Consider the following 25544-nt stretch of genomic DNA (forward strand, 5'->3'; position numbering starts at 1 on the left):
TATATTGGTTAAAATGCTAGGTATTCCTGATGAGTGAAGCAGAATTTAGAGCTTTAATTAAATGATGAGGATGATGATTTTGGCAAAGGATTTCTTCCCCAATTAATTCTCAACTCTACTTGTGAGAATTTCGTTTTGTTTTTTGAGGGGAGAACAAACTAGTATTTTCTATGAATTTTTATTGATTTTTCTCCTATGTACTCAGTTCTGTGCATTTCCAACAGTGGAAAATATATAACAGATGGAGGAAAAGGAAGCTTTATCAGTAGCTCCTCCTGAGCTTTCATGCACTGTATGATTTTATTAATTAGTCTTAAGGTCATGAAGAAGCTAGTGAGAGAATGTGCTTCTTTGTTGTTGTCGTTGTTTAATACAGAGCCACCCATAAGTTATACCAAATGAGACCATGTCTCTTTCAATTCACTTGTATTTTGTTTTTTACTGTCGGGACTCATGATTGTCAACATTTGCTCTTATAAAGTCTGATAGCCCAGTAGGGAAAAGAGGAGGGAAGGAAGGAAGGAAGGAAGGAAGGAAGGAAGGAAGGAAGGAAGGGAGGGAGGGAGGGAGGGAGGGAGGGAGGGAGGGAGGAAGGAAGGAAGGAAGGAAGGAAGGAAGGAAGGAAGGAAGGAAGGAAGGAAGGAAGGAAGGAAGGAAGGAAGGAAGAGTTCTTTTCTGTTTAGCTTGGGCAGAATCTTGACTCTAAAACTCCTTGATATTCCAGTTGCGGATGAACCCTGAAAAAATTGATTTCTGTACATTTTCTTATGGAAGCAATATTCTCATTATTTTGGTGAACTGCAAGTCATAACTGTGGTTTCTCTGAAATAAAGTCATCAATTTACTGATACCTTTGAAGGGCTATTGAATAGAAGAGAACAACAAGTTCTAAACCTTCTATTGTGGTACTATTTAATACAGAATTCAGCAATAACAGTTAGACGTGAATGCTTTCTTAATTATCAATCCTCAAAAATTTCCCTAAAAGACTATGCCAGTTACCCTGTGCTTATTCAAACTGGTAGCACTGTTAATAATTCTGGCTCTATGATGACTCTCTTTGCATACTGACACAAGTAGCTAAGGAATGAAGTTTCGTTTCAATAATGTCATAACTATTGCAGTTAATTTGATGGCCACTGGATCATAGAGCCAGTTTTATTACATGTCTATATAGGAATAGATTTTCTCCTTGATTTAACTGAAGATTATCAAATATTTAATATTTTACTCTACTCCATACTGGAGACAGTGAATCTTTGCATCATTTCATTATATTACTTCCCTGAAATACGTGGAAATGTCTTAGCTGCTGTTTTAAAGAAAGGTCTTAAACCAGTATCTGCTGACTAGGCTTGTTAAAACTGGGCCTTATCTATCAAGTAAATAAAGAGCATTGGGCAGACTGTGTATATCTTTGAAGAGGCATTTTTTTGAGGTTTTGATTGAGGTGACCTTTCAGAACTCCCTATAAGCTTCTAGTGCAATTCCGGTGTGGTAACACCTATAAAGCCCTACATGAACAGGACTGGGTTATTTGAACCATCTTTCCTCAGTTCTTCCACTCATTCCACACCCTCTAATAGGGTGGGCATGCTTTGAGTTCCTTCTCTGTGTGTTTGATGAAACCTAGGAGGCATGGTGGTACCTATTTTTTGGAACAATCTCCTCCTGTAATGGTATGTGGGAATGATCTTGGGAGATGGGAAAAAGAGATGCTGCCTAGGGAATGGTCTGATAAGAGGGAGCATAGCCCACACTGCATAGTGGCTGGAGCAAAAGGCTCAGAAGAGGCCCTCCCTAACTTCTCGGGGGTAAAGGACACTGTGAGAGAATTGTACTTTGAGACTTGCAAGATTGATGTCAGCCTTCCCAGGTAGATCAGACAGGAAACATGACCAGATGAGCTAACTCTACTTTATTGTAAGGCTACATTAACAGAAACTTATGATAACTGGGCCCCAGCGGTGTCTGCAAGGTGTGGTTAAAAAAAAAAAGATAAGACCCATGATGGCAAGACTGAAGCTTCACACAATGCATATGAAAAACAGGTGGAGTTTCAATCACATGGTTGGGATCACCATTTTGACTGTTTTGACCATACCCTGCTGTGTAAGAGGGTCATCTTAGTTGTGTGTATGCATATAAGATAACTTAGGACATAATTGCTACCCACTGCTGTAAGAGAGAGTTTTCTTTTCAGATGCTATTGTTTTCTTACTGCCCATCAGGCAAGACTTGCTTGTCACAGGGACTCCATCCTTAAACAGCCTTCTTACAATAACTTTCATATGTGTCAGTCAACCCTTGTGTTTTAAAAGCAGTGGTATGAGAATAATAGCAGAATCGACTTATTAGAAATGCTCAAAAAACTTTCTCCAGGTGACCTTGCCACTCCTGACTTACCTCAAGTCTAGATTTAATACCCAATTATAGCTTCATTTTGCTTACAGAAGGTGGAAAGTATTATTGTCACCTTCTGTGAACAGAACAACAAATTGCTTGTCTAACTTTTTTTTAAGTCCCTCTTATTTTGTAACTGTAGTGCAATTCCTTTTTCAGGCAGCTCCTCCCTTCATGGTCTTAACCTCCATTTCTTTTTAATTTAATACAGCAAAGCGTGGGAATGGCCCCGGAGGCCTTCGTCCAGAGAAGTCATAATTCAGTGGTTCAAAGAGGAACAACTTCCACGGCGTGCCGGTTTGGAAAGGAATTCTAATGCTGTTGCACCTTGGTTCCATGGTAAAAATGATCTTTATTGGCATTCTTAAGTTTGAAGGTCCCCCACCTGCCCTTTCAAGAAACTCTGGCTGATGCTGAATTTCTAGATATACCTTTTTTCCTGAAGGGTTTGTGGATTTGAAATGTGCTCAGCATAAGTCTATAAGAACTGTCTTTTTGTATTCCCTTTTTATAAAGATGATATGAAGCTGATATATCTCCAAAAGGTGTATCATCAGCTTCACACATACAGCATTTATTAGCTGGAGTAACCTGGTAGCTAAAGGACAGGAATCATGGTGGAAAATCTATGACTGAGCTGAATTTCTTCAGACTGCACAGGTTCATATTTACTTACCTGTATATTGACTTCTTTACTGTCTTTGTAAAAAGTGGCCAGATAACTTTATTCTCTAAGTAGTTTACAGCATGAAACAATAAACTATAGTTTAAAAATATAGTAACATATATTGTCTAGTATAAAAATTTCCACTGAGAAATAAAACTAGATAATCTGGAAATATATTGACAGTGGCACAGAGTGCTCAAACTACATTTAATCAAAAAGAGGAAATAGGGTTGAAAATACTTTGAAAAAATCTGACCCATTCAGGTACTCAAACACTCCTAAAAGCTTTTCCCAGGTGGCAACTCTATTAATAATTTGCATCTCACCAGAGCAGAACTAGAGAATTGGTGGTGGTTGTGTTTAATATCAGGCACTTAAAAATAAATGACTTGGAGCAAATTTAATTGTGGGGGGTGGGTGGGGGGAGGAAAGGATGTGGGGGGAGAGAAGGATCTTGGAGAAGAACAATCCACATCTGATCAGAGATATCATATGTAAAAGAGGGAAGAAATTTCACAACAAGATACCAATCTGAGAAAATAGCCTTTCTGATAGGCATCAATTTCTGGAACAGAGAATCTCAAGCTTAATCTGCAGGGATATAAGGAAAAACAATCTTGCAGCATACCAAGCTATTTAAAAGATGCCTTAAATACGATTTCATGCAGTCTCACCTCACTGTTGCCTTGAATTACTAATAAGTTTCTAATGATAAGCACTGTTCACTGAGTTGGAGAAATCTGGATGTTGGATAAAAAAAATATGTGACTATATCACAAATTCTTTCAGAATCCTAGATGCTTGTTCAAATGTACTTTAACCGTTTAGTACTTAGGGATGAATGTACAAGCAGTTCTTGTGTTGATGTTAGAAGTATATGTGTACTTTTGTGTATATACAGTATGATGATTGCTGATTTGCAGGGAATGATAGCAAGAGGAGTACGGATCTGAAAATTAATGTATCAAAGACCCAAAGAGTTGTGTTTGACGGGGAAAGTGCAGTGAATGGTTGCAAGTCATATATAAATGACAAAAAAAATCCTATATCAAGTAGATTAATTTCTATATCTTGGTAGAACATTTTCTAAAGAATGGAAATTGGAGTAATGTTAAGATGTACAAATACTGGCAGAAACAGAGTAGGTAATATCTAGTCTGTGGCAAGGGATAAACATTTATTGAAGGAAATTAAACTGGATGGGACTAAAATGTGTTTCTCCCTACTTTGTGATATGGACTTAAGAGTTGGGTATGCCAGGATAAACATCAGAATAACTTGAATGCCATGAGAATGAGTTACTTCAGAAATGTGTAAGGTAAATCAAGAAGAGCTTTAATTAAGTTTCTGTTTAAGACCATTTTTCCTCCCTCCACTTCATTGGGTCCTCAGTCATGTTTGCTAATACGGAAATTTAATCTTATTGGTTGTGACAACCCATGAGATTTGTCAAAAATGATGCAGGGATACCATCTGGAACGCTTGTGAATAAGACCACATAGCATGCCCAGTCAGATTCCAGGGAAGGTTGATCAAAGGAAGAAAAATCAAAGTGGGAAGGAGAAAACTTGCAGGACGCTGGCAAGAAAAGAACAGAAACCTGTTCAATTGAGTTGAAATTAACTCCCGGTGTCTACATGAATAAAACCATCAGTTTTCTTGTACACACTATGGAAATGGTTTACCACTGCCTTCTTTGGGGATGTTTCTCAATTTACCAGTATAGTATAGCCTACAGTTCTGGGCTTCCTTGGTGGCATTCTACCATTCAAATACTAATGAGGTCTCATTATGCTTAGCTTCTCCCAGTCAGCTAAGCTTGGTGCAATGCTGCCACATGGCTAGTCAATTAGGACCAAATCTGAAAGTTCAGCACACACTCATAGCCACGTTGTGTGGCAATAGGATATTTTCCCATAATATTGAAATTTTAGTAGCTCACAATGCTGTCTGCAAATGACTATGGCCATTTTCAAGGTCCCATCTTCAATTATATAAAAAGAAGCAATTTCCTAGATCGTTTCCCCCTCCTCCTTCCTCAGAAATAATTGCATTCTTCAAGCAGTGTGTTGCTTCACTTTAATTTTGAATAACTGTTTATGTCTGTCCATCCTTCTGAATGGACTGTTATTCTAGAGCTGTTGTAGCTGACAAAAAGGGAATCAAGACATTATCAGCCAACTTGATAAATGTTTCAGAGCTGTGCCTCCCAGAGGAAGCAAGCAGAATATCCAAGTGAGGTAATGCGAGCTGGGGCATATGGCAAGGAGAAAGGAAGGGAAATATATATATATAAAACCACCAGCTTTGCTATTACCATGAAATAAGAGAGCTAGGATCCTGAATAATTCATACTGACGATCTAATTGCTAATGTGAAAATAGGTTTTGCTAACCTCCTACAATACGACAAACATCTTTGGTTTGTGTTTAACTCAGAGTCAGGTGCTTATGCACTAAGACCAAGGATGAAATTGCTTTTTTGGATAGTGATTAGTGATTCAAAAAGGAAAAGCCAAAGAGGACTGCGTATGATGTTAGTGTAGATGTAGAGAGGGGTTGGCTCGCACAAGTTGGAAAGTTTATGAACTAGAAGCATGTTTCTGACTTGGGGTACCATTCACTCAGTTCATGATGATTTTCCAATTCAGTGTAAGCTTTTCATGTAATATCGTGGTTAAAGCAACAGAAGACTATCTTCTCATCAGGCAATGGGACCTTGAAAATGTCCATAGTCATTTGCAGAGATGTTGTTGTCCATATTGGCCACACTTGATATAAATATTTTTCAAATTGTTTAGGAGCATCACATTGATTGAATGAATTGAATCAACATTGTCCAAAGATCTAATAGGAGGGTTTTTGTACAAGTGTTTTAGTGGTCCAGAAATGAATTAAATTCAATACAGAGATTCACTCCACATGATCTGGGCCTCCCGAGCAAAAAAGAAAGATTTTCTGAATGATTATGAACATCCAAATTAGACTCAGTTTGCACAACTCTAATATAAATTGAAAGCCACATTGATGAAGCATCAAGAATCTTATCAATTCATTTGACTAGTGAAAAATCCCATGTCATATGATTAGGCTCTTGATTTAATGCATCCAAGATCCTTTCTTTAATGATAGCTTCTCTGGGGGATAGAAGATGTTTTCCGTTTGGTCAAGGTTTAACAAAATCAGCATATTTCTTTATTAAAAAAAAAGACGGGGGGGGGGGGAATGACATCCAAAAGTTTGAATGTGGAAGAAAGTAAAATGGATAATTCTTCTACCCCTAGCTCCGTGTAGTGGTCAGGTCTGCTTGCTTGTTGATTTGTTTACGTATTTATCACATTTATATCCCTCTGCAATCATACGAGGACTCTTGGCCGCTGACAAAAAAGAAATTAACCACAGTGACTGAAGTAACTGTAAAGAGCTCTGTGTGCATTCTTGCAACACAAATTGGAATTAACAAGTCCTCTGATTAGAAGCTGATTGACCCCAAACCTACTGAAGTTAATAGAGGATTTCCAATGGCAGTTCCTCCTTTGTAAAAAAGCTGCTGGGTATTATGGAACTGACTGTTAAATCCCACTGGTCCCCAGAGGATAAAAATGTTGGCAAGGTCATTTATAGCCAGAGAGTGGTAGAACATTTCTACCTTTTTTTCTTGGTGTGTTCCTGAGATACAGGGCCAGCTTTGCATGCAAAAGATACCAGATGCAGCTTCTGGAATTTCTAGGTAGGCATGGGATCAACCCTAGAGTACATGGACCCAACATCATCTGATTTGCGATATGATAATTTCCATTGACTGCCCTTTTCTTGAAAAACTCCCCTCTCATAGGTTTTCCATCTCCTAGTAGAAAGGAAAAGGGCAGTGAGCAATGAAAATAATTGCTTAGAAGCTTTAAGTCTCCCTGTGAGCTTGACACTCTCTCAAGCATTGCTGAGAATTCAACAGGAACATTAAGGATGTCCAGCAGTATGAACATCACTGATGCAATGGGCCCGAAACAGATGTGTACCTGTGGAATTTGAAGAGAAATTTCAGTTTTTAAATGATGTTAAATATTTAAAGTAAATTTTCAAAATTTAAATAGGGATAGGCAACACTTTTTTTACTCCATAGATGATGACAGTGGAATTTGACAGCAAAATGGCTGAATTTTGGTGGCAAGGGGTTTTCAAGAGAGGGGGGTTGATTTTCTTTTTTCTTTTTTATTGTTTCCAATTTTTAAAATGTTTTATTATTTCCAAAAATAATTGTGTAAATTAAAGTATGAGGCCTTTGGGAGGGGAGGCAACTATTCTCATTCCTACTGATAGGACATGTAGATGGTTGTTGATATAACTGTCATTCCTGCCCTGAAAAATTATAGCTTCCAATGTATCTCTATCACACTTAATTGGCAGTCCAATCTAGTAGGGATCATATAATCAATAGATTGAATTACGCTATTTCATAATCACCCATGGAGTGACGTCACTGAAATAGGGAAGAAATTTTCAAAGTTGAAAACGTGCTAGCAATTAATTGCATAAATTTAGTCCATCTATATAATAAAAGTTCTGAGTCTAGAGTGACAAGTGTTAATATCTACTTCCTCCAATACTGAAGTTTAATTCTTTGTTTTTCTTTCTCATTTGATTTAATTGGAATACTGTGAACATAATGGCAAAATGTTGACCCTTCAGGCAACTTTCTTATAAATGGTCTTCCTCCTAACTCACCTTGTGGCTGCACAAATTACAGGGAGTCCTTTATTGATTCTGTCTGTAGGCAGAAGCCACTTAAACTGTCAGTCTGAAATCTTCCTTGGCAGGGTGAAATTTCTGAGGCTCCTCAAGGCAACATTATGTTCATGATCAGGCCCTCACTGGATTTACTTGCACTTGTACAATCATACAAAGGAAATGGATGTGATTATGCTGCACTATAAAGAAGGATTAGACAGCAAAAATGCTGCCACTCAGGAAACAGTGGGAAGCTGTACTTAACCTACTGACATTTCAGTGGAGAAATAGCAAGATAACATTAGAAAATAGAGAAGGCAGGTTGTGTGTGCGTGTGTGTGCGTGTGTGTGTGTGTACATGCTCTATTTAATATACAGAATTCATGAGTTCATTTTTGTGGACAGCAGGGATCAGATATGAAAATGGGAAGGAGTGGGCTATTCCTGACTTCTGGGGAAGAAATGAGGAACTGAAGATGGCTCCATAATAAGCAGAGCTGATGACTGGTGGAATGAAGGGCCGGTGAGTAGACCGGCTCTTCGATAATTATCTCTGGACAAGGAGAGGACTTGAGATCACCCACAAGTGCTCCAGACAGCTGGTCCTTGTCAGGAGACCACAAGGCAGTGGTCTCAAGCAGATATAGAGCTCTGGGAGACGAGGGAATAACCATCTTGCTCAAACTGTGGTTGGTGCCTTTGAAAGGACACTAAGTTCGCATACTTCCTTTTCTAATCACTTTCAAAAATTGCTTGTTAACTGGTTTTCAGCTATTAGGAACCTTTGGATTGACACGATTTACAGCACCGGATGAGTTTCCTTCAATCTTGGGGGAGATGGGTGGCATACAAATTTGAAAATAAATAAATAAATAAATAAATAAATAAATAAATAAATAAAAAAATAAAATCCTTAGCAAAAGAAGTTTTAACTAAAAGTTTAAGAACTTAATTTTTTTTTTAATAAACAGCAGAAGGGTGATTAAAACTTTGATTTTAGAAACTTACAAATGGATTAAGGGTCCATATAAATTTGAAAGGAGATTTTGGAATTAATCATAAAGAATCCTTCCTATGGGAAAATGCTTTTGTTTTTAATTCTTTTTTTAAAAAACATAAGGTAAGACTTCAAAAATTGGACATGAGAGGGAACTAGAAGGAACTAAAGAGTACAGTTACAGAAGAACACTTAAATTCAACTTACAAATATAGAATGAAGCAAAATATTTTAAAACATTGGACATATTGAAGGATATTTTTGAACAAAGGACCCAGAAGTTAATTTTAAGAGTGTCTGCCTTTATGGAGAGACTGTGTCTAAAAGATGCTATAGAAGAGGAACAAGTTCTATCTGACAAGATCGAGACTGAGTTGAAAGTGGATTTACAAATGACAGGCTACAAGAATGATATGGGAAAAGATGCTACACTGGACATACAAAAGGAACCAGCTGATGTCTTAATAATTAAAAGGTACATACAAATAACAAACCAAGAGAGTGACCTGGATAACTTTCCTATATTGGATTTATAAAAGAGGCTTGTTAAAGCTTTGATGAATGTTGTGAGAAGGGACAAAGAAAAAACGAAAAGAAATCAAATTGTAGGACATTATTTGAAGGGACTAAACAGCAATATTGTTAGAAGTAATATAAAGTTGGTTTATTTGATCAAGGTTAAAATAGGTGTGTTGTTATCTCTGGTAACCCTTAATGGACTTTGCTGATATCAGGTTTGAAATGACAAGGCTTTAAGGATTTGTTTATAGATAAGAGATGGGATATGGGAAGAAGAGATCATTTGTTGTATTTTAAGAGAAGGTGATAAGTTATTAAAATTGTTTATATTTGTGATGAAAGTGGGAAGTCACTTATATATTTCTTTACTATATTCTTATTTTTTCTTTCTTTTCTATTTTTCTTTCTATTTTTTCTTTCCTGTACCTTCTTTTTTTATTCTTTTATTTTTTAGTTTGTATTCGTTTTTACTGTTGTAACTGTAATTTTTAATAAAATTACTATTTAAAAAAAGGAATGCGTGAGCTATTCGTGCTGATTCTCACACACATTTTGAGGGATATCCAACAGTATTTCCATTTTGCTGGCTTGCTGGCTTTTCTCCTACCCATTGTAAAAAGTCATCTGTGCAGAATCAGCTGTCTGATGCTTCTTTCATGTATAGTTTGCTAGTTAACTTTGTTAAGAACTGAAGGCTTATCCTAATATATTATAATACAATCAGCAAAATTGCATACTGCAGCAGCACAGATGTGTGAAACGTTCTAGTTGGCAAGGGATGGTCAAGCTCATAGAACCTTGAATGAGAACATAGTCCAGGAACTTGGTTTAAATAGGGAAAGAAGGTAATTCTTCTCTCCCATGTCAGAACATCACTTCCAATGGAGTGTCTACTTTATGGCCACCCTGAGTTTGTTGATATGCATCATATTACACATTTAAAGCTTTCTTTCTTACCAAAATGTTTTAAGAGAATAACTACTAGTTTCAATATCTCTTGGTTTTCACAACCTCTTGTTCCTGGTTTTACATTCAGAACAGATTGCCTTTTTTCTAATGTACTTATATAGTTTATTAATGCTATTCAGTTTGGATCACTGGTATTATAGTAGATGATCTTCTGAGATTGAATTAAACAAATAATGCCCCCCCCTTTTTTTAAATTCCCTTCGTTCAGGCACATACAAAATCACTAATTAAATCTCGATATTTATTCACTGAATTTTAGTAATTAAGATTAAGTGGTTGGCAGGCTCTAGAAGAAGTCTTCTGAACTTGTGATGCAATCAGAATCAGCAGATGGAAAACCAACTTGATTCTGAAGCACTGACTGAATAGCTTTCTTGACAATATTTGAAAGCAGTCAATAAAGAGGCAGCCAGGCAATCAGTCTGATTGTCTCTGTTCAGTTGTGCACCCCAAATGTTCCTGATGATTTGGGGGGGAAAAAAAGCTTCTTTTTTTAAAGTGATGTAAGTTGGTTGAACCCTGTTTTACATTACCTCAGTTTCTTCGTGTCTGACTTAGTTGTGTATCCATGCTTTTCATTTTCTCCATGTTCCCCAGTACTCAGATTGGGCTTTCTTCTCAATGCTTCTAGAATAAGCAGTTATTTTCATATTAACAACAATTACCAATTAAACACAGCAGATGCAGATCTCTGTAACTGGCTACCTAGAGAAAAGCAGTGAAGGGTAAAGGATAGGAATCAGCAACTGAGTAACTCATCAATGACAGTAATATGATATTTTGTCTTTTACCAAGTTGCCCAATTAACCTTTAGACAATTCAATACCCATACAACATGCCAGACTTTTTATTCTTCCATCACTAAATAATTGAAACTATGTCAAGAAAATGTATCATTGAATAAATTGAAGTTGTCAACAAAACATTTATACTCTGTTGACAGTAAACTCAGAAGAGAGAGGAAACAAAGTCAATTAAATCAATATTATCCCTTCTTTTAATTATTGATGTTGGCATGTCCAATAGAAGAATTAATTCACACAGTGTATCTGTAACACAGGGAATTTGCTACTGCAAAATATCTTCATGGCTTCTTGCAATCATAGAATGGTTGGGAGATATCTTGGTATCTGATCTAGTCCAACATTTTTCTCTCTACAAAATCCACTACCAGAGATCTTGGTGGATCAGACAAATCCATGGAAAAATAGATCTAACAAGAGAAATTAAAATGACTTGGAAACACAACAAAACTTTCTCCAAATGAAACCTTATTATGAGAGAACTTTCTTCCTCTAATAAACTTAGAATATACAGTATATTCCTCTTATCTGAATAGTGTTGGAAAATAAGAGATGGAGGGAGGGAAGGAGGGAAAGAAATGTGACTAAAGACAATGGTGGCTCCTCTCTACTCTCTATATTAAAAAAAAAAAAATCAACACTCTTGATAGGATAGCATCTTCCACTCTAGAAGACATAGCAAGGGGGTTCTGTGGCAAACCTAGTTCTGTCCTCTAAAGTGGTGAACATTTGGGGATATTCATAAACGACAACTATGAGGTTTCCATGGACTCTTAGTTATTTTTCACCAAAGACAATGTTCACATTCTGCTTAGTAATGGAGCCAACGCCAAAGTTTCTGGATTAACTTATCCAACTATCCTTGTGACATTCTCTGGCAAAGGCAAAGTTGCATTAGATTGGGACTAAGGTGCACAGACTGTCAACTGCTTTGTTTTGGTCAAAACTCAAGTGGAACACCCCTCAAATCTGCCTCACACCGTAAATCTGCATGATTTCTAACGGCAAAGTGAAGTAGCCACATTGTTTCCTTTGCCAGCTCTGATCCAACCAGTACTTGTAGAACCCAGAAGAGGTTTCTGCACACATGTTGGGCATGTATGGAAGGCTGTTCCAGTGCTTCCAATTACCTACTGGAAACTTCAGAAGAGGCATTTGCCCATGCACAGGAAATCTGCTGGAGTCTCTCCTAGCTATTGGAAGCAGTGGCTCAAAGCTACAAGGCAACCAAGAGTAAGTGGCCTCTTCATCTGCCAAAAAATTGTACCACCTCTGGTATGAAAGCATTTTATTAAGGGACTTTTATTGTAAACAGATCAAAGTGGGTCTTAAAGTAAGGAGTGGTTTTATTTATTTAAATAAATAAAAGGAGGCAGATCAAAATTGTCTCCTGCAGACCTGGCTGGTACCTGTGTGGAAAACCTTATAGTAACAGGGCATCCAATTAAAAGCTGCTTATTAATGTGGTTCCAGTCGAACTCTAAAACTGGAAAAAGGCCAAAGACGTGGAGTTGAATGAAATCAAGAGGGGGACAACATTTTATTAGTTTTAGACAAATTAGTTTCAGTATAAATTTCTGTATGCATATATGGGCTAGAGTTTGCCTAATTTAGGAAAGATCATGGCCTGGGAGGATATTTTGTTACATATATATTGTATACCTAATATATTCATAAATAATGGTTGTATGGTTCAAGATATTGTACGTGTTCATGAAGGTGGAGTTCTATTACAGTCAGGGGATACCTCAATATTTCAAATGGCCTTTTACAGCAGCTGAAACTATGTGAAAGTGAAACAAATTCTGGAATGTAATTCATTCCTTCTACAAGGGTTCCTTTCCAGGTCTAAATTTACTTCCTTGTATCTGTAAGATATCTGCCTTTTGCTTGCTATTCCAAAAATGCCATGTATGTAAACAGTGTTATATCAATAATATTTAGGTCAAGTATCTGGACAAATTCTCAGAATCTTTGCTCACCAATCTTTGGATGATGAGATATTCCAAATCAATTTGGACATATCTGAGTGTTTTCTCTACATCTGAACTAGTCTGAATTAATTCCAGTCCAGTCTGAAGATGTTGTTCAGAACAACTTGATTTAATCTTCCAAACTGAGGTGCATGTTTGAATGAAACTGGATCTGATTCATGCACTCCAATTATATGTGCTTCCTCATATCTTCTAATAATAAGTCCGGAGGCTATTCACCCTTGGAAAATGATCAGAAGAAATGTTTCAGACCTGGCATGAGCACAACCCCCTCCACTCTTCATGAAAGCAGCCTCTCCTGTTCCAGGTTTCCATGTATGCTCTAAAAAAGGTATGACCCCTTCTCCTTAAAACAGCTTTATTAAATAGCAGAGAAGTTCTGTGCTCATCCAAGGTCTAAAGCATTTCTTCTGAACCATTTTCAAAGTATGTACAGCCCCAATGAGCACCATGAAAACTTGACTTTAGATACTTTTAATGGCAACGTTATTCTAGATCCTATCCAGCACAGCCTCCAGATCATCACACCAACACTCATCATCTCCCAACTCCCAACTGGGAGTCATTGTTGACATGTAGTGGGTATCAACTGGGGGAAAACTGATGCAGAGAATAGGAGCCTTATGGTTCATAGCATTTCAACAACTCTCTCTCTCTGTGTATGCAAAATATTTCCCAAGATAATTGAAATGAGAAGTTCCAAGCTGGCAGTATTATTTATCAAGGATAAGAGATGGATCCATCCATTTTTAAAGAACATTACTTATCCTGATTTTGTGGAGCCTTTTTAGGAGGTGAATTAGTTTATTCAAAAGGAGTTGGATGCAAATTGAAGCAAAACCCTGAACAGACTTTAAATTTAAATGCCATCTTATTAATTCAAAATTGCAAGATTTACTTAGAACTCGGGGAACTTGGTTTCATGTTGAATGCTCTTGTAATGAAAAATCCATGAAGATCCCTCAGGGGTGATTTCAACTTCCTTGAACTTTTTGTAAGGAAAACAGCCTGTCACAAAACAGTCTGTTTTGTTGAATTAATCTACTGTGATGGAGCAGTAATGCAGCCCTGAAGTGTGAAGGGACAGTGGTGCTGAAATATACTTTTATAATACTTTAATATGTCCCTGAGGATCTGAAAAGAAGAAGATACTGCTCTCAGTGGGATTTTCTTTGATGAAACTTCTCATAGTTATGAAGAGTTTAGGCTAGGCTTTTGTAAACATTTTAGTTTCCGGCTGAGAAAACTGCGCTAGAAATACTTAGAAGGGTTTGTTAATCAGGTAAAAGTGAGAAGTGCACGCATTACTAAGAAGCACATTTTTATATTTGTTTTTAAATATGCTTTATTTTTCTTTTTATTAATACAGTTGAATATTCCCTGCTTTGGGTCCTTGAGCATTCTTTATGATGGCATATAAAATGGTATACTAAAACAAGTAAAATCACTTAAAACACATAGAACAAAACAGAGTTTGCATTGTTACTGCTTTCTTGGCCTTTCTTGGTTTATTTTCTCATCCCGTTCCTTCCAGAACATTTTAATCATCATTTTAAGTGCTAAAAGTGGGTTGATTTTATTGATAACAATTACTATAGTCAACAGTCCATCTTAAACTTTATTAGCAAGTTTAAAGCAAGTGAGGAAGACGATTGCAGAAACAGCAAATGCCTTATGCAGAGAGACCAGCAATAGCCTCCCTAGTCATAAAACCCTATTAGGAGCTTTGAGAACAACCCCATTAGCACCTTTTTCACCCAGACCGTTTTCAAGTTTTGACACTGTGGTAGTAAATCTATTGATAAGGAAGTCCCGCAGTATCCCATAAGCTTTTCATATTGCAGCCAAAGGCAGCAGTACATTTATCTGGAAACATATCCCATGGAATTCAGTGTTGCTTAAGTTTGACTAGATTGCACAGGATTGTACTGTAGATCTGTCAAAATCATAGATTTGCAGAAGATAGGGTATGGATGGAATGAGTAGACCTGCCAGGAATCCCCCCACATGTTCCTCAGTTGGGGAAGTGGTGGTGGGGCTTCAGCCAGTGTATCTGCTGCATGTTCTTTTATCTGTACAAAACTTAGCCTCATTCCCTAATGCTAATGTCTAATCCAATCTAGACCATTGGAGGAAGGCATGTATTGATCGAAGCTCTTTGTCCCATGCTAGAAGGGATGGTAAGCAATGGCTTCCTGTGTTCTTGTTCATGAGGAGTTTTATGGCGTCAGGAGGTGGCTTAAGACTCACAACCTGTTTTAATCTCACCCACCAGTTCAGTTTGGGTACTGGATCTGGCTTTTTGGGCCTCTTCAGCTTTCCTCCCGGATACACAGCATTGATGAAACAAAGTCTCATCTGATGAGCGGATGCTCACGTGTCATTGACAAAGGGGGAATCAAAGCAAATGCTCCTGTGTTTGCTCCAAATGTATGAGCATCTACAAGAGATGGAAGTAAAATGCCCATTTTTCCCCCTGCAAACTAATTAACTGGAACAAAGGCTTTGTCAGCTTCCCATGAAACGTAATAGAGGTGGCATCACAAATTACATATTTTTCTTTACAAGCCTGCATAATATGGAGCACACAATGAACCACATGCTTTAGGTTAATAACTAGTTTCACACTTTGAAAAGAGCTGTGAAATGAAAATCAACATTGTTCTCCCCTTCCATGTATCATTCTATCTGAGCTCGGCCAGGAGAGCCTCTGTCTCTTTCTCACTTTCACAACTTCTGAAACATTTCCCCAAATGTTTATTAATGAAACAGAACAAATATTTTCTTAATCTTTAAAATAAAATAAATTAAAAGAAAAAAAATGATAGAGGTATTGGCTCCGGATAGGCTTTTATGCACTGGACTCTGCTACACCTTCCAGGTGAAGATCCCTTTCTATGTGGAATTCCTTTATTATAATCACTGCACACCTCTTTTTCTAGAAGTTTCTATTTTTAAGTGTTTATAATTAGGCTACACTTTTTGCAGCTGATAGTCCCAGGAAGCTTGCAGTTTGGCACTTCTCAGGCAGATCTGTGGAAATTTTACAGACATTTCTAGCTGATTTTCCCTTTTGTTCTAGGATTTTATATCTTCGCAACTCAGAAAAGAAATATGTATTCAGCTATGAAGGAACTTGCACCACTCTTGTGTAGCTGACACAGAACATGTCCTATTTTTCCACAAAGGAAAAAAAAATCTTACAGAACGATGATGGTAACCTTTCTCTTCAGCTTTACAATAGATATATAAGATATAGGTAAAATGACCACTCTGTTTTTTAAAACAGGTTTTTAATGAGATTTTCTTGTTAAATAATCTGATTTTCCAAGGCATTTTCTTCCAGTAATAATAGAGATCCAAAGAGATATACAGTTTACTTGAAATGCAAAAATGCTTTAAAAACAGCTGAATAAATGAGGCTAAGTTTTGGATATTTGAGTAATGAGTGGGTTCCCTCCTCCCATAAAATGATTTTTAAAAATATCTGTGTTTTATGATACTACTGGAACGATGCCAATGTTTCATCCTATTTACACTGAAGTGAGTTTTAATGGTTCCATTTTTAAAAAAAATCCGTATCTCATTCCATTAGAAACTTGCTATATGCTGACAGTCACACTTGCTTGGCCTTAAAATACATAGGACACACTTTTTGAGGAATGACATTTTTCTTCTCAAATGGCTCCCTCAAGCATCAACAGAACTTCACTTAAAATATCTACTCTACCCAGAAGAATTCTTGTGCTTCCTAGCCCTTTATGGAGCTGATAATTTTAGAGAGATTTGTACCCATACTGGAACTAATCATGTCTAGTTCTATGAGTCTTCTTAGAAAAAAAAAGAAGAAGAACAGATTGTGTGGTAAATAGGATCGAGTTTATGGCCCTCGGGCAGGAGATGTTCATCTGTCCTGCATCCTTGCTTCTCTCACTATTGCATTTCCGACTAAAATCCCCTCTTAGTTACTGTTTCTCCTGAGTGTAAATTCCAGATAGGCACTCCATGGGAATTTCCCTGTTAAAAAAAAAAAAAAAAATGGGGGGGGTTGGTATTTTCCTACCTCTAATAGCACTCTTTATCCACTCTGCTGTCCATTTATTATCGAAAAAGGAGTCATGGAACCCAGAACAATGTGCTTAGAAGCAGCGAATTTAGTCTTGATGGGAACAGTTTCCAGTTCCAGCTTCCACCTCTGACATGTATTGAACTATGGTACTTGCTACCCACTTCTAAAATCTTTGTAAGTTCTTTCCTTGAGATTATGCAAACCAAAGCCGAACACATTTGCATTGATTTAATTATTAGTACTGGTGAAATGCCCATCTGTACAGTGTGTAGTCCAGCAAATATTATAATACCCCTTCGCTCGTACAATGTATTTTGTACAAGAAACATGAGCAACTCTCTGCTGTGTTTCCTACATCTCACCAAAAAATATGGTAGAGCTAGAAAAGTAGTGGCACTCTGAAACCTACCCTCCCCAGCAAATTTAAAATTAGACCCCATGAAGTGAAGGATATAATAATAATAATAATAATAATAATAATAATAATAATAATAATAATAATAATAATAATATTATTATTATTATTATTATTATTATTATTATTATTATTTAAAAAAAACATCAAGGGTATAATACCTTTAGATAAATCAGTATCATGCAAACATACTTGAAATATGTTTAGAACTGGTTGTCACATCCAAAAAAGGTAGAGCTGAAAAAACTGTCTACTAGAACTGGAGAATCCTGTCTGGGCTATTTTATTTGCAAAAAGTCAAGTGAGGAATATGAAAGAGATGTATAGAAAACATGGATATTGAGAGGTTCATCCCCCGCCCCATCTCTCCCCATGGTCTTCAGAACACAGGAAAAGAGAGACTTCACCAAGTTCATAGTTAAGCTATGGAATCTGCTATCATAATGTGTAGTTCAGACCACCAATATACAATGTTTTGAAATTCAGACCAATTCCTAGGAGATAATGTCATCAAAATGATAACTAAATGGAACAAGGCTGATTGACCATCTTCTGGGAAACAACCATTGAAGAAATAGTTCTCATTTCTTTCTACTCATCAGAATCCCAGTTGGTTGGTCACTAGATAGCCTTTTGATCTGATCCATTTTTCTATCTCTCTATCTCTCTATCTCTCTATCTATCTCTCTATCTCTCTATCTCTCTATCTCTCTATCTCTCTATCTCTCTATCCATCCATCCATCCATCCATCCATCCATCCATCCATCCAATCTAATAGAGAGGGACTGCCCTAAAGGCAAATATTTAACTGAAGAGAAGACTGACTTTAAGGTCAGGAACAGATGACATCCATATGAAACTGAACACAGACACTGACTTAAACGTTGAAATCTAATTCATCAAGAAAACCAATGAGAGATTGGAAGAAAGTAATTGCAATAAAGTCACTTAAAGCTAATTTGGAAAAGGCTGAACTAAATAATTTAAAAGAGACTGAAGCAAAGGCTGATAGAGACAGAAGGTAGGTGATCAGAGGAAAATGCAATTAATAAAACAGATGGACAGCAAAGCTGAACAGGGACAGATGTGGGTGGAGAAGAAAATTGGGAGACCCATCAGGGTACAGATGAGCGAGAAAATAATTTTGGTTTTATAGAAATTTACCACCAGTCATAAATTTCTTCATAAATAAGTTAGAAAAAAGGAATTAGGTTTTGAATGCTTGCCTTGTGTGTTTGTTTGTGTGTGTGTGGCTGTGGCTGTGGATCCCTGTGTATTCATCCTAGAGTATGGTGCTGAATTAGAGTTAACACATATTATTATTCAGTCCACCTTTTACAGCTACTTGGTAGTAAGATAAAACAAAGCTTTCTGCAAGTTGATGCTACCAATACCTACTGAGTGTGTGGGTTCCTATCTATACCTCCTGTTACATTAATGTACCTCATGTTAACATTTTTAATTACATCTATCTATCTATCTATCTATCTATCTATCTATCTATCTATCTATCTATCTATCTATCTATCTATGATGGAATGGAATTATGAAGGCCAGGCTCGGGGAGAAAAGCGTGTTCTTAGTTAACTGGAGGAGTTTGGGAAGTTCAAGAGGATGAGGCTGGCACCTCCATGAGGAATTCATGGTGCAAATTCAGTTCTATTGTGTTTATTAGCTACAACTTCTAGAGAGAAAATCTCCCCAAACTGAAACCCCAGCTCCCAAGCCAGCCAGCCACAACACCGTGAATTCCTCATGGAAGTGCCAGCCTCATCCTCTTGAACTTCCCACACTCCTCCGGTGAACTAAGAAAACGCTTATCTCCCTGAGCCTGGCCTTCATAATTTCATTCCATCACACTATATTCCCTAATATGCATAGTTTTGTACTTAAATATCAGTAATCTGCACATTCTTCTATGCAAGTTTTCTATGTACATTTTTCTGTACAAAGTCCAGGCAATTGGGGAATCTGGAAGATGATCTAGACAGTTTGCTTAGAAGTTTGCTTAAAAATGGAAAATAATTTTCTCCAGCATTTAAAATCTGTTGAATCTGGCAAAGAGGGGTTTGCTGTTAAATTAGAAAGGGGGGGGAAGAGTTGACATCTTTCGTTTGTCTCAGTGTGGGATTTTTTTTTTTTAAATCAGTTCAGCCATGACTGATTTTTGGAGACTGCCTGGACTTGTCCTTGCAGTTTTCTTGGCAAGGTTTTTCAGAAGTGGTTTGCCCTTGCCTCCTTCTTAGGGCTGAGAGAGAGGGACTGGCCCAAAATCACCCAGGTGGCTTTGTATCTAAGGACTAGAACTCACGGTCTCCTGGTTTCTAGCCTGATGTCTTCAGCACTCCACCAAACAAAATACAGCCAACTAAATGATGGTGCTAGGTCCTTATGGTAGTTTGTGACAGCCAAAAGGAAAGACAGAGGAGAGGGAAAAAAAAAATAGAATCAGAACCAACAGTTGGTTTCAAAGAGGCATTAATTTGCGACTCCACTTTACCAACAACATGCATCGACAATTAATACAGCAGGCTACCTTTTCTGTGCAGCGTGGCTTGTTAGTGAACACAGGGAAAATATTTTGACAGCAACTTGAAAAGTGCTCTGCAGCCGTTCACTAGCCTAGATGCAGCAAAAGTTCAGGGACAATGGGAACTTAACCACGAGTCAACAGCAGTGCAGCAACTAATTTGCAGGGAAACTGCTGGAAAACTAAGTCTTGAATTAGAGAATTCCTTCTGGTCCTCAACCCTGGACAGAGAAGTAGCATTAGTGGGACCAAAGGCCTGGATAAGGACCATAGTATGGCTTCAGCTTTGATTCTACTTCCACCTCTCTTTCCAAGGCTTGCCTCTCTGGTAACTGCTCTACAAGCACCCAAGCTGCAGCCTTTCCCAATTGTGTTGGACAACATCTCCATAGTTCTGATCCAAGAGGAAGAAGCCTTCCTACTGGCACAGGTTTATCTCCTGGGTCAGATGCAAACATTCAGAAGGTGTGGTTCTTGTCCTTCCATGGATCCTGGGGGAAAGAGCTAGCTATTGAAACATAAAATGGGGAAAATGAATTCACCGATGCATCATGGTTTAACACCAGAACATTTGATGCTCACCTCTAAGAATTTTCCACACCTTTCCTTGGGAAACCAAGATGATATTTTCAGAAAAGCTGAAGTTATCCCTGAATATATAGCCAGCAACTTTTTTTTCTGGGGTCTCTCTAAAATTTATATGTTAGACTGCCTAGGAGGATTTCTTTCTTTTACCTTGCATTCATGTTAGTTAATCCTCATTGCTTCTTCCCAGCTGCAGATTGCACTTTTGCCAGTAGCAGAACAAGCACGTTGGGTATCATTTCTTGCTGGTGAGTCTGTGAATTCGGCTTTTTGTACTGGCAGATGGCACGTCCCTCCAGCAGTTTAGTTTCCAAGGCCAGCTGTTTTTGATTTACTTTGCATTGCTTTGTTTAAAAAGAGGTTTTTAATCTTCTTTTAATGCTTCAAGTTAAACAATAGAAGAGCCGTAATATTTAGAAAGACCATTTGTAGTGTGGTGGACTAGATTCATTTTTCCACCTGTTCTTCCTTCCTCTTCCCTGCCACCTTAATCAAAAGTGACACATCTGTAACACTCCAGGGAAATACAGAGTCATTTTGTGCATCACAGAATTTTTGTAAGAATTTACCATTTCAAACAAGTGAACAAGTGGGCTGAGTTTTCTGAATACTCCAACATGTATTCAACTATAGGACTCATCCAGAAATGGCTGTCTTGTCAAGCAGTTTCAGCAGTGTCTCTCAACTATTTTCTTTGGGCAAGTAGTTAAAGATTGGGTAAATTTTCCCAAGCACTAAAAGCCAGGTTTGCTTTTGAGCTCCTTCTAAGGTTCAAGACGTCAAACAATATCTGAAGATAGTTGTTCAGGAAATTGTAAATAAAAATAATAATAATAAAAAAAGAAATATGCTCAATTTTTAATGTGAACACGAACCTGTTTTGTTTTAAAGCAGTGGTTTACATGGTTTTGTAAACAAAATGTATAACAAAATGATTTTTTAAAACAATCTGTAGGGACCATAAAAAGGAAAAGGTCAGCCTTGTTGATAGCCTCAGACATCAAAATTGTTCAAATAACTCAAATAACAGCAACAGTGATTCAGAACAGAAAATCTCTGGAGAAAGAGTGAGGAAGCAAGATCACTTGATTTCAAGTGTTCAAGTAGGATTTTCACAGATGTTGTTTATTTTTCAATAACCATCCCGAGGCGAGCAACAATACGTTTGTGAGTTTTCTCCTCTTCTGTCTTTGCTTTCTTGTTGCCATGAAAACAGCACAGTATTTCTCTGAGCCCCAGAAGGTAAGGTTTCCATTGCTGTAAAAGACACAGCCTTGGCAAATGGTGGAGCCAAGCAAAAACCAATTGGAGAACATTTTCTCCAGCTGTGGGGAACATCAGGAGCTTAAAATACACAAGTGATTTGCATGTTGAGAGATGCAATAATCAGAGGCATGGAAAAAAGTGACAAATTGACAGCAGAGTCAGAGTTATTGTAGAGAAAAGCACTGTTAGTCACAGCTTTAGTGAGAGTCTTACTAATAGGCCTTATTTATCTGAGAAGCTATTTGAGAACTTATTTCAGCTTTCAGGGCAAGCTAATTCAGTGTTGTACACACTCTTTCTCTCGCTCGCTCTCTTTCCTAAATCTGACAACATTTCTCATCTTCACCTTCACAATGGCTGACTAGGAATGAAATTAAATAAAAGACGCTCTGGTGAGAAAAATAAGCTGAGCTTAAGCCAACAGTGATTTTCCTGCAGTGGTAGTATTTGAAAGGAAGTGAACAGCTGGTTTGGAATAAAGAAACAAGATTTAGAGCACATTCGGTGTGCTTTGTCTATTAATCATGGCCAAAGAAAAGCTGGATGGTTTTTTGTTCAGTGTTCCTATGGTAATAGCAAGTTCTAGTGTTCAAACAGCCTGGAATGGGACATGGATTAAATTCATGACTTTTCTCACAGCTTTTCAGAAGGGTGAAACTGTTAATTGCACACAACTAGAAAACTGAGTTAGCCTAAACTGATGCGGAGAATCTTAAATTCAGGATAGGAGGAACATTGAGTATATGTATATGTATATATACACACACATATATACAGTTTATATATGCCAAATATTAACAACTAAAGTCATCTTCAAATTGAGTTCTGGTGACTTCATGGACATATGATACCAGTTTCCTTACTATGTATTTAATTATTTATTTAAACAATTTATATGGCCCTTCATCTCATAGCATTGACTTTGAGCTGCCTCTAAGAATTAAAACCAAACAATAAAATTAAACCAACCATCTGGATAACCAATGTCTGAGGTCAAAACATCATTACCAACTTACAACAGAAAAAAACAACAGTGAAACCAGTCCGCTTCCTGGCCCAAATGCCTGTGGGAACAGCCAGGACTTTGGTGCCTCATGAAAGGCTAGCAGAGTCAGGGCCACCTGGATGTCTGGAGGAAAGCTTTCCACAGGGGAGGCTCTGCAACAGAGGGGGCACAAGTCCTGGGTCCAGCAAAGTGGCATTGCTTAATGGAAGGACCAGGAGCATGTCCTCCCTCTTAGTTCTGATGGGATGAGCAGAAACAATCAGAGGCAGGTGATCTCCTCCAAGATGTTTCTTGGTAACCTCATGGAAGTAGTTTGTCACTGCCACATTTTGAGATGCCTTTTCACCTTCCCAATTTAGCCCTGTAATTCCTGTTGGACTCACATCCAAGGACTATCCATGTCTACCTCTCCTTAGCTTCAGATATTAAGGCTAACATTTTATTTTGTTCCGAAAATCTTCAGGAGCCTTCCATTTTTAAATGATAATTTAGCAAACTTTGCAGTTCTGTGTTTGGAAGAAACCATTCTTCTTGTTCTGTCTGTCCCAGGTTGCATTTTGCACACCACCATTTAATCTCAGTAATTGCAGTGATCCATGAGATTCTTTTTAAGGGTATCATGCTGATATGTTTCATACAGTGGCATTTGGTAAGAAGTCATGTGGATCCTCAGAGTCATTGGATTAAACTGCTGATTAAACCAATGAAGCCAGAGTCATTGGCTGAGCAAAGAAGGATGGAAGGACAGAGAAGCTGTAGACAGAGAGACCAAAGAGCATCGAAACACCACAGATGTTTGGGGAGTATTTTGAGGATTATCTGAAATTTGTAGTCAGAATGCCATTTCATCTTTATTTAGGAAGATGAATACTGCTCTCTCTCTCTTGCACATAGCTTAGATTTTGGCTTTAATGGAATGCAAACATTTTGAATGTTACTTGGAAAGCAGGGAATGATGCTTCAAAGCCTAAGAACACATTTAAATCTTTTTAACAGCCCCCTCCTAGTTTTCATGCCCTTCACTCATACTCACAAATACACACACCTCCCCAGAGAGATGGTGTTTGTACATTTATTTAGCTAGGTAGTGAAGGGAGACAGCAATTATCTCTGAGTAATTACTGCTTGGCCCCTTCTCCTTGTTTTTCAAAGCAAGACTAGCAACCTTGGGCTGGTGGCAGAACATCTTTGAATATGCAGGCTGAATCTACTGAGTTAAGAATGTGGCAAAACATGGCAAATTTTGATTAATCCAGAAATAAAACACTTTTGAGAGCAGCAGGCAACCCGTATACCGACTCCATATTCTACACCCTGCAGTACAAAAAGTGTCAAGCTAAAAAGCAGACTTAATTTGGCTCCACCCAGTGGCCAGCAAGGCCTCCAATCACTTTGCACCAAGAATAATTGATTATACTCTTCAAGCCATATGAGTAAATTCTTGGAGATAGAACCATTCTTTCTGGATGTGTGAGCGTTGCTGAGAGCAGGGATCTGACTTAAGCAATGATCAGCGAAGCAGATTTTATAACTAGAACAGAAAGGAGAATTATTTCCAGAGACATTACAGGCAGCACCTAGCCCTTAGCGAGCTACAATCTATCAGGATGAGAGTCCAAGAGCATGTTCTTGGGAAGAAAGGCAGAAGGAAGTGATGTCATCTTAGGAATCTCTTAGATAAAGAATAGACAGAGAGCAAATGCTGAATTATCTCTCTACACTCTACTACCCCCTTGTGGTCAGAAGGTGCTGAAGAGTCAGAGCCATGGGGTTTCGGCCTCCAACAGAATTAATCCTTACCCTGATTCATTGACCTTGTTTTTCCAATTTCCTGCATTGCTATACAAAATGAAACATATGCAATGATGCCCCTTAGTGCAGCAAGCATAGTGTTACATCTGGTAGCTCCCAGCCCTTATGATAAAGTGGTTGGATATGAATTTTGGAGACAACGGAATTCTTAAAATCTCCATTATTCCAATATTTGGCCTGTATGAGCAACAATGCATGAAGGCTGGTGTGGGTCTTCCGGGCTATGTGGCCGTGTTCTGGAAGTTTTGTTTCCTAACGTTTTGCCAGCACCTGTGACCGGCATCTTCAGAGTGTAGGAGCACAGACAGGAGCAGTTCTCTCTGTGCCCAGGGTGAGGTGACCCTTTTGTGGGTATTTATAGAGATCTGAGGGGGGGATTGGGTGTGTGTGTGGGGGGGTTACTGAGTGGCTGCTTGTTTTGGTGTCAGAATATGTGTGTATCTTCCTGGGGATTAGGCAGGGTTTTTTCTTCTATTGAATTGTTAATGAGTGGCTGCTGGGGGTGATTAGTATGTTCATTGTGTGAACTGTTCACACGTCCTGGTGGTTGAGCTGAGTTCGTTGACCTTTTGCAGGCTGTATTTTTCAGGACTGGTAGCCAGGTTTTGTTGATTTTCAGACTCTCCTCTTTTTTATTGAAGCTGTGCTGGTGTTTGTGAATCTCAATGGCTTCCCGGTATAGCCTGGTATAGTGGCTGTTGGTGTTGTCCAGTATCTCTGTGTTTTCAAATAGGATTTTGTGTCCAGTGTGCTTGAGAGCATGTTCAGCTACTGCAGATTTTTC

General features: G+C 37.9%; 1 protein-coding gene across 1 annotated transcript in view; it reads left to right on the forward strand.

The window, feature by feature from the left end:
* Positions 1-25544, forward strand: part of SH2D4B (SH2 domain containing 4B) — an 81232-nt gene that overhangs the window by 50222 nt on the left and 5466 nt on the right. Inside the window, exon 6 of the mRNA XM_088130187.1 lies at positions 2615-2742. Coding sequence (XP_087986313.1) covers positions 2615-2742 — 128 coding nt within the window. The remainder of the gene's footprint in view (positions 1-2614; positions 2743-25544) is intronic.

Source organism: Python bivittatus, unplaced genomic scaffold (assembly GCF_059951505.1).
Source record: "Python bivittatus isolate LINGU-HERP-01145 unplaced genomic scaffold, Pbiv_v1 ctg000050_np1212, whole genome shotgun sequence".
In the NCBI taxonomy this organism is placed as follows: Eukaryota; Metazoa; Chordata; class Lepidosauria; order Squamata; family Pythonidae; genus Python; species Python bivittatus.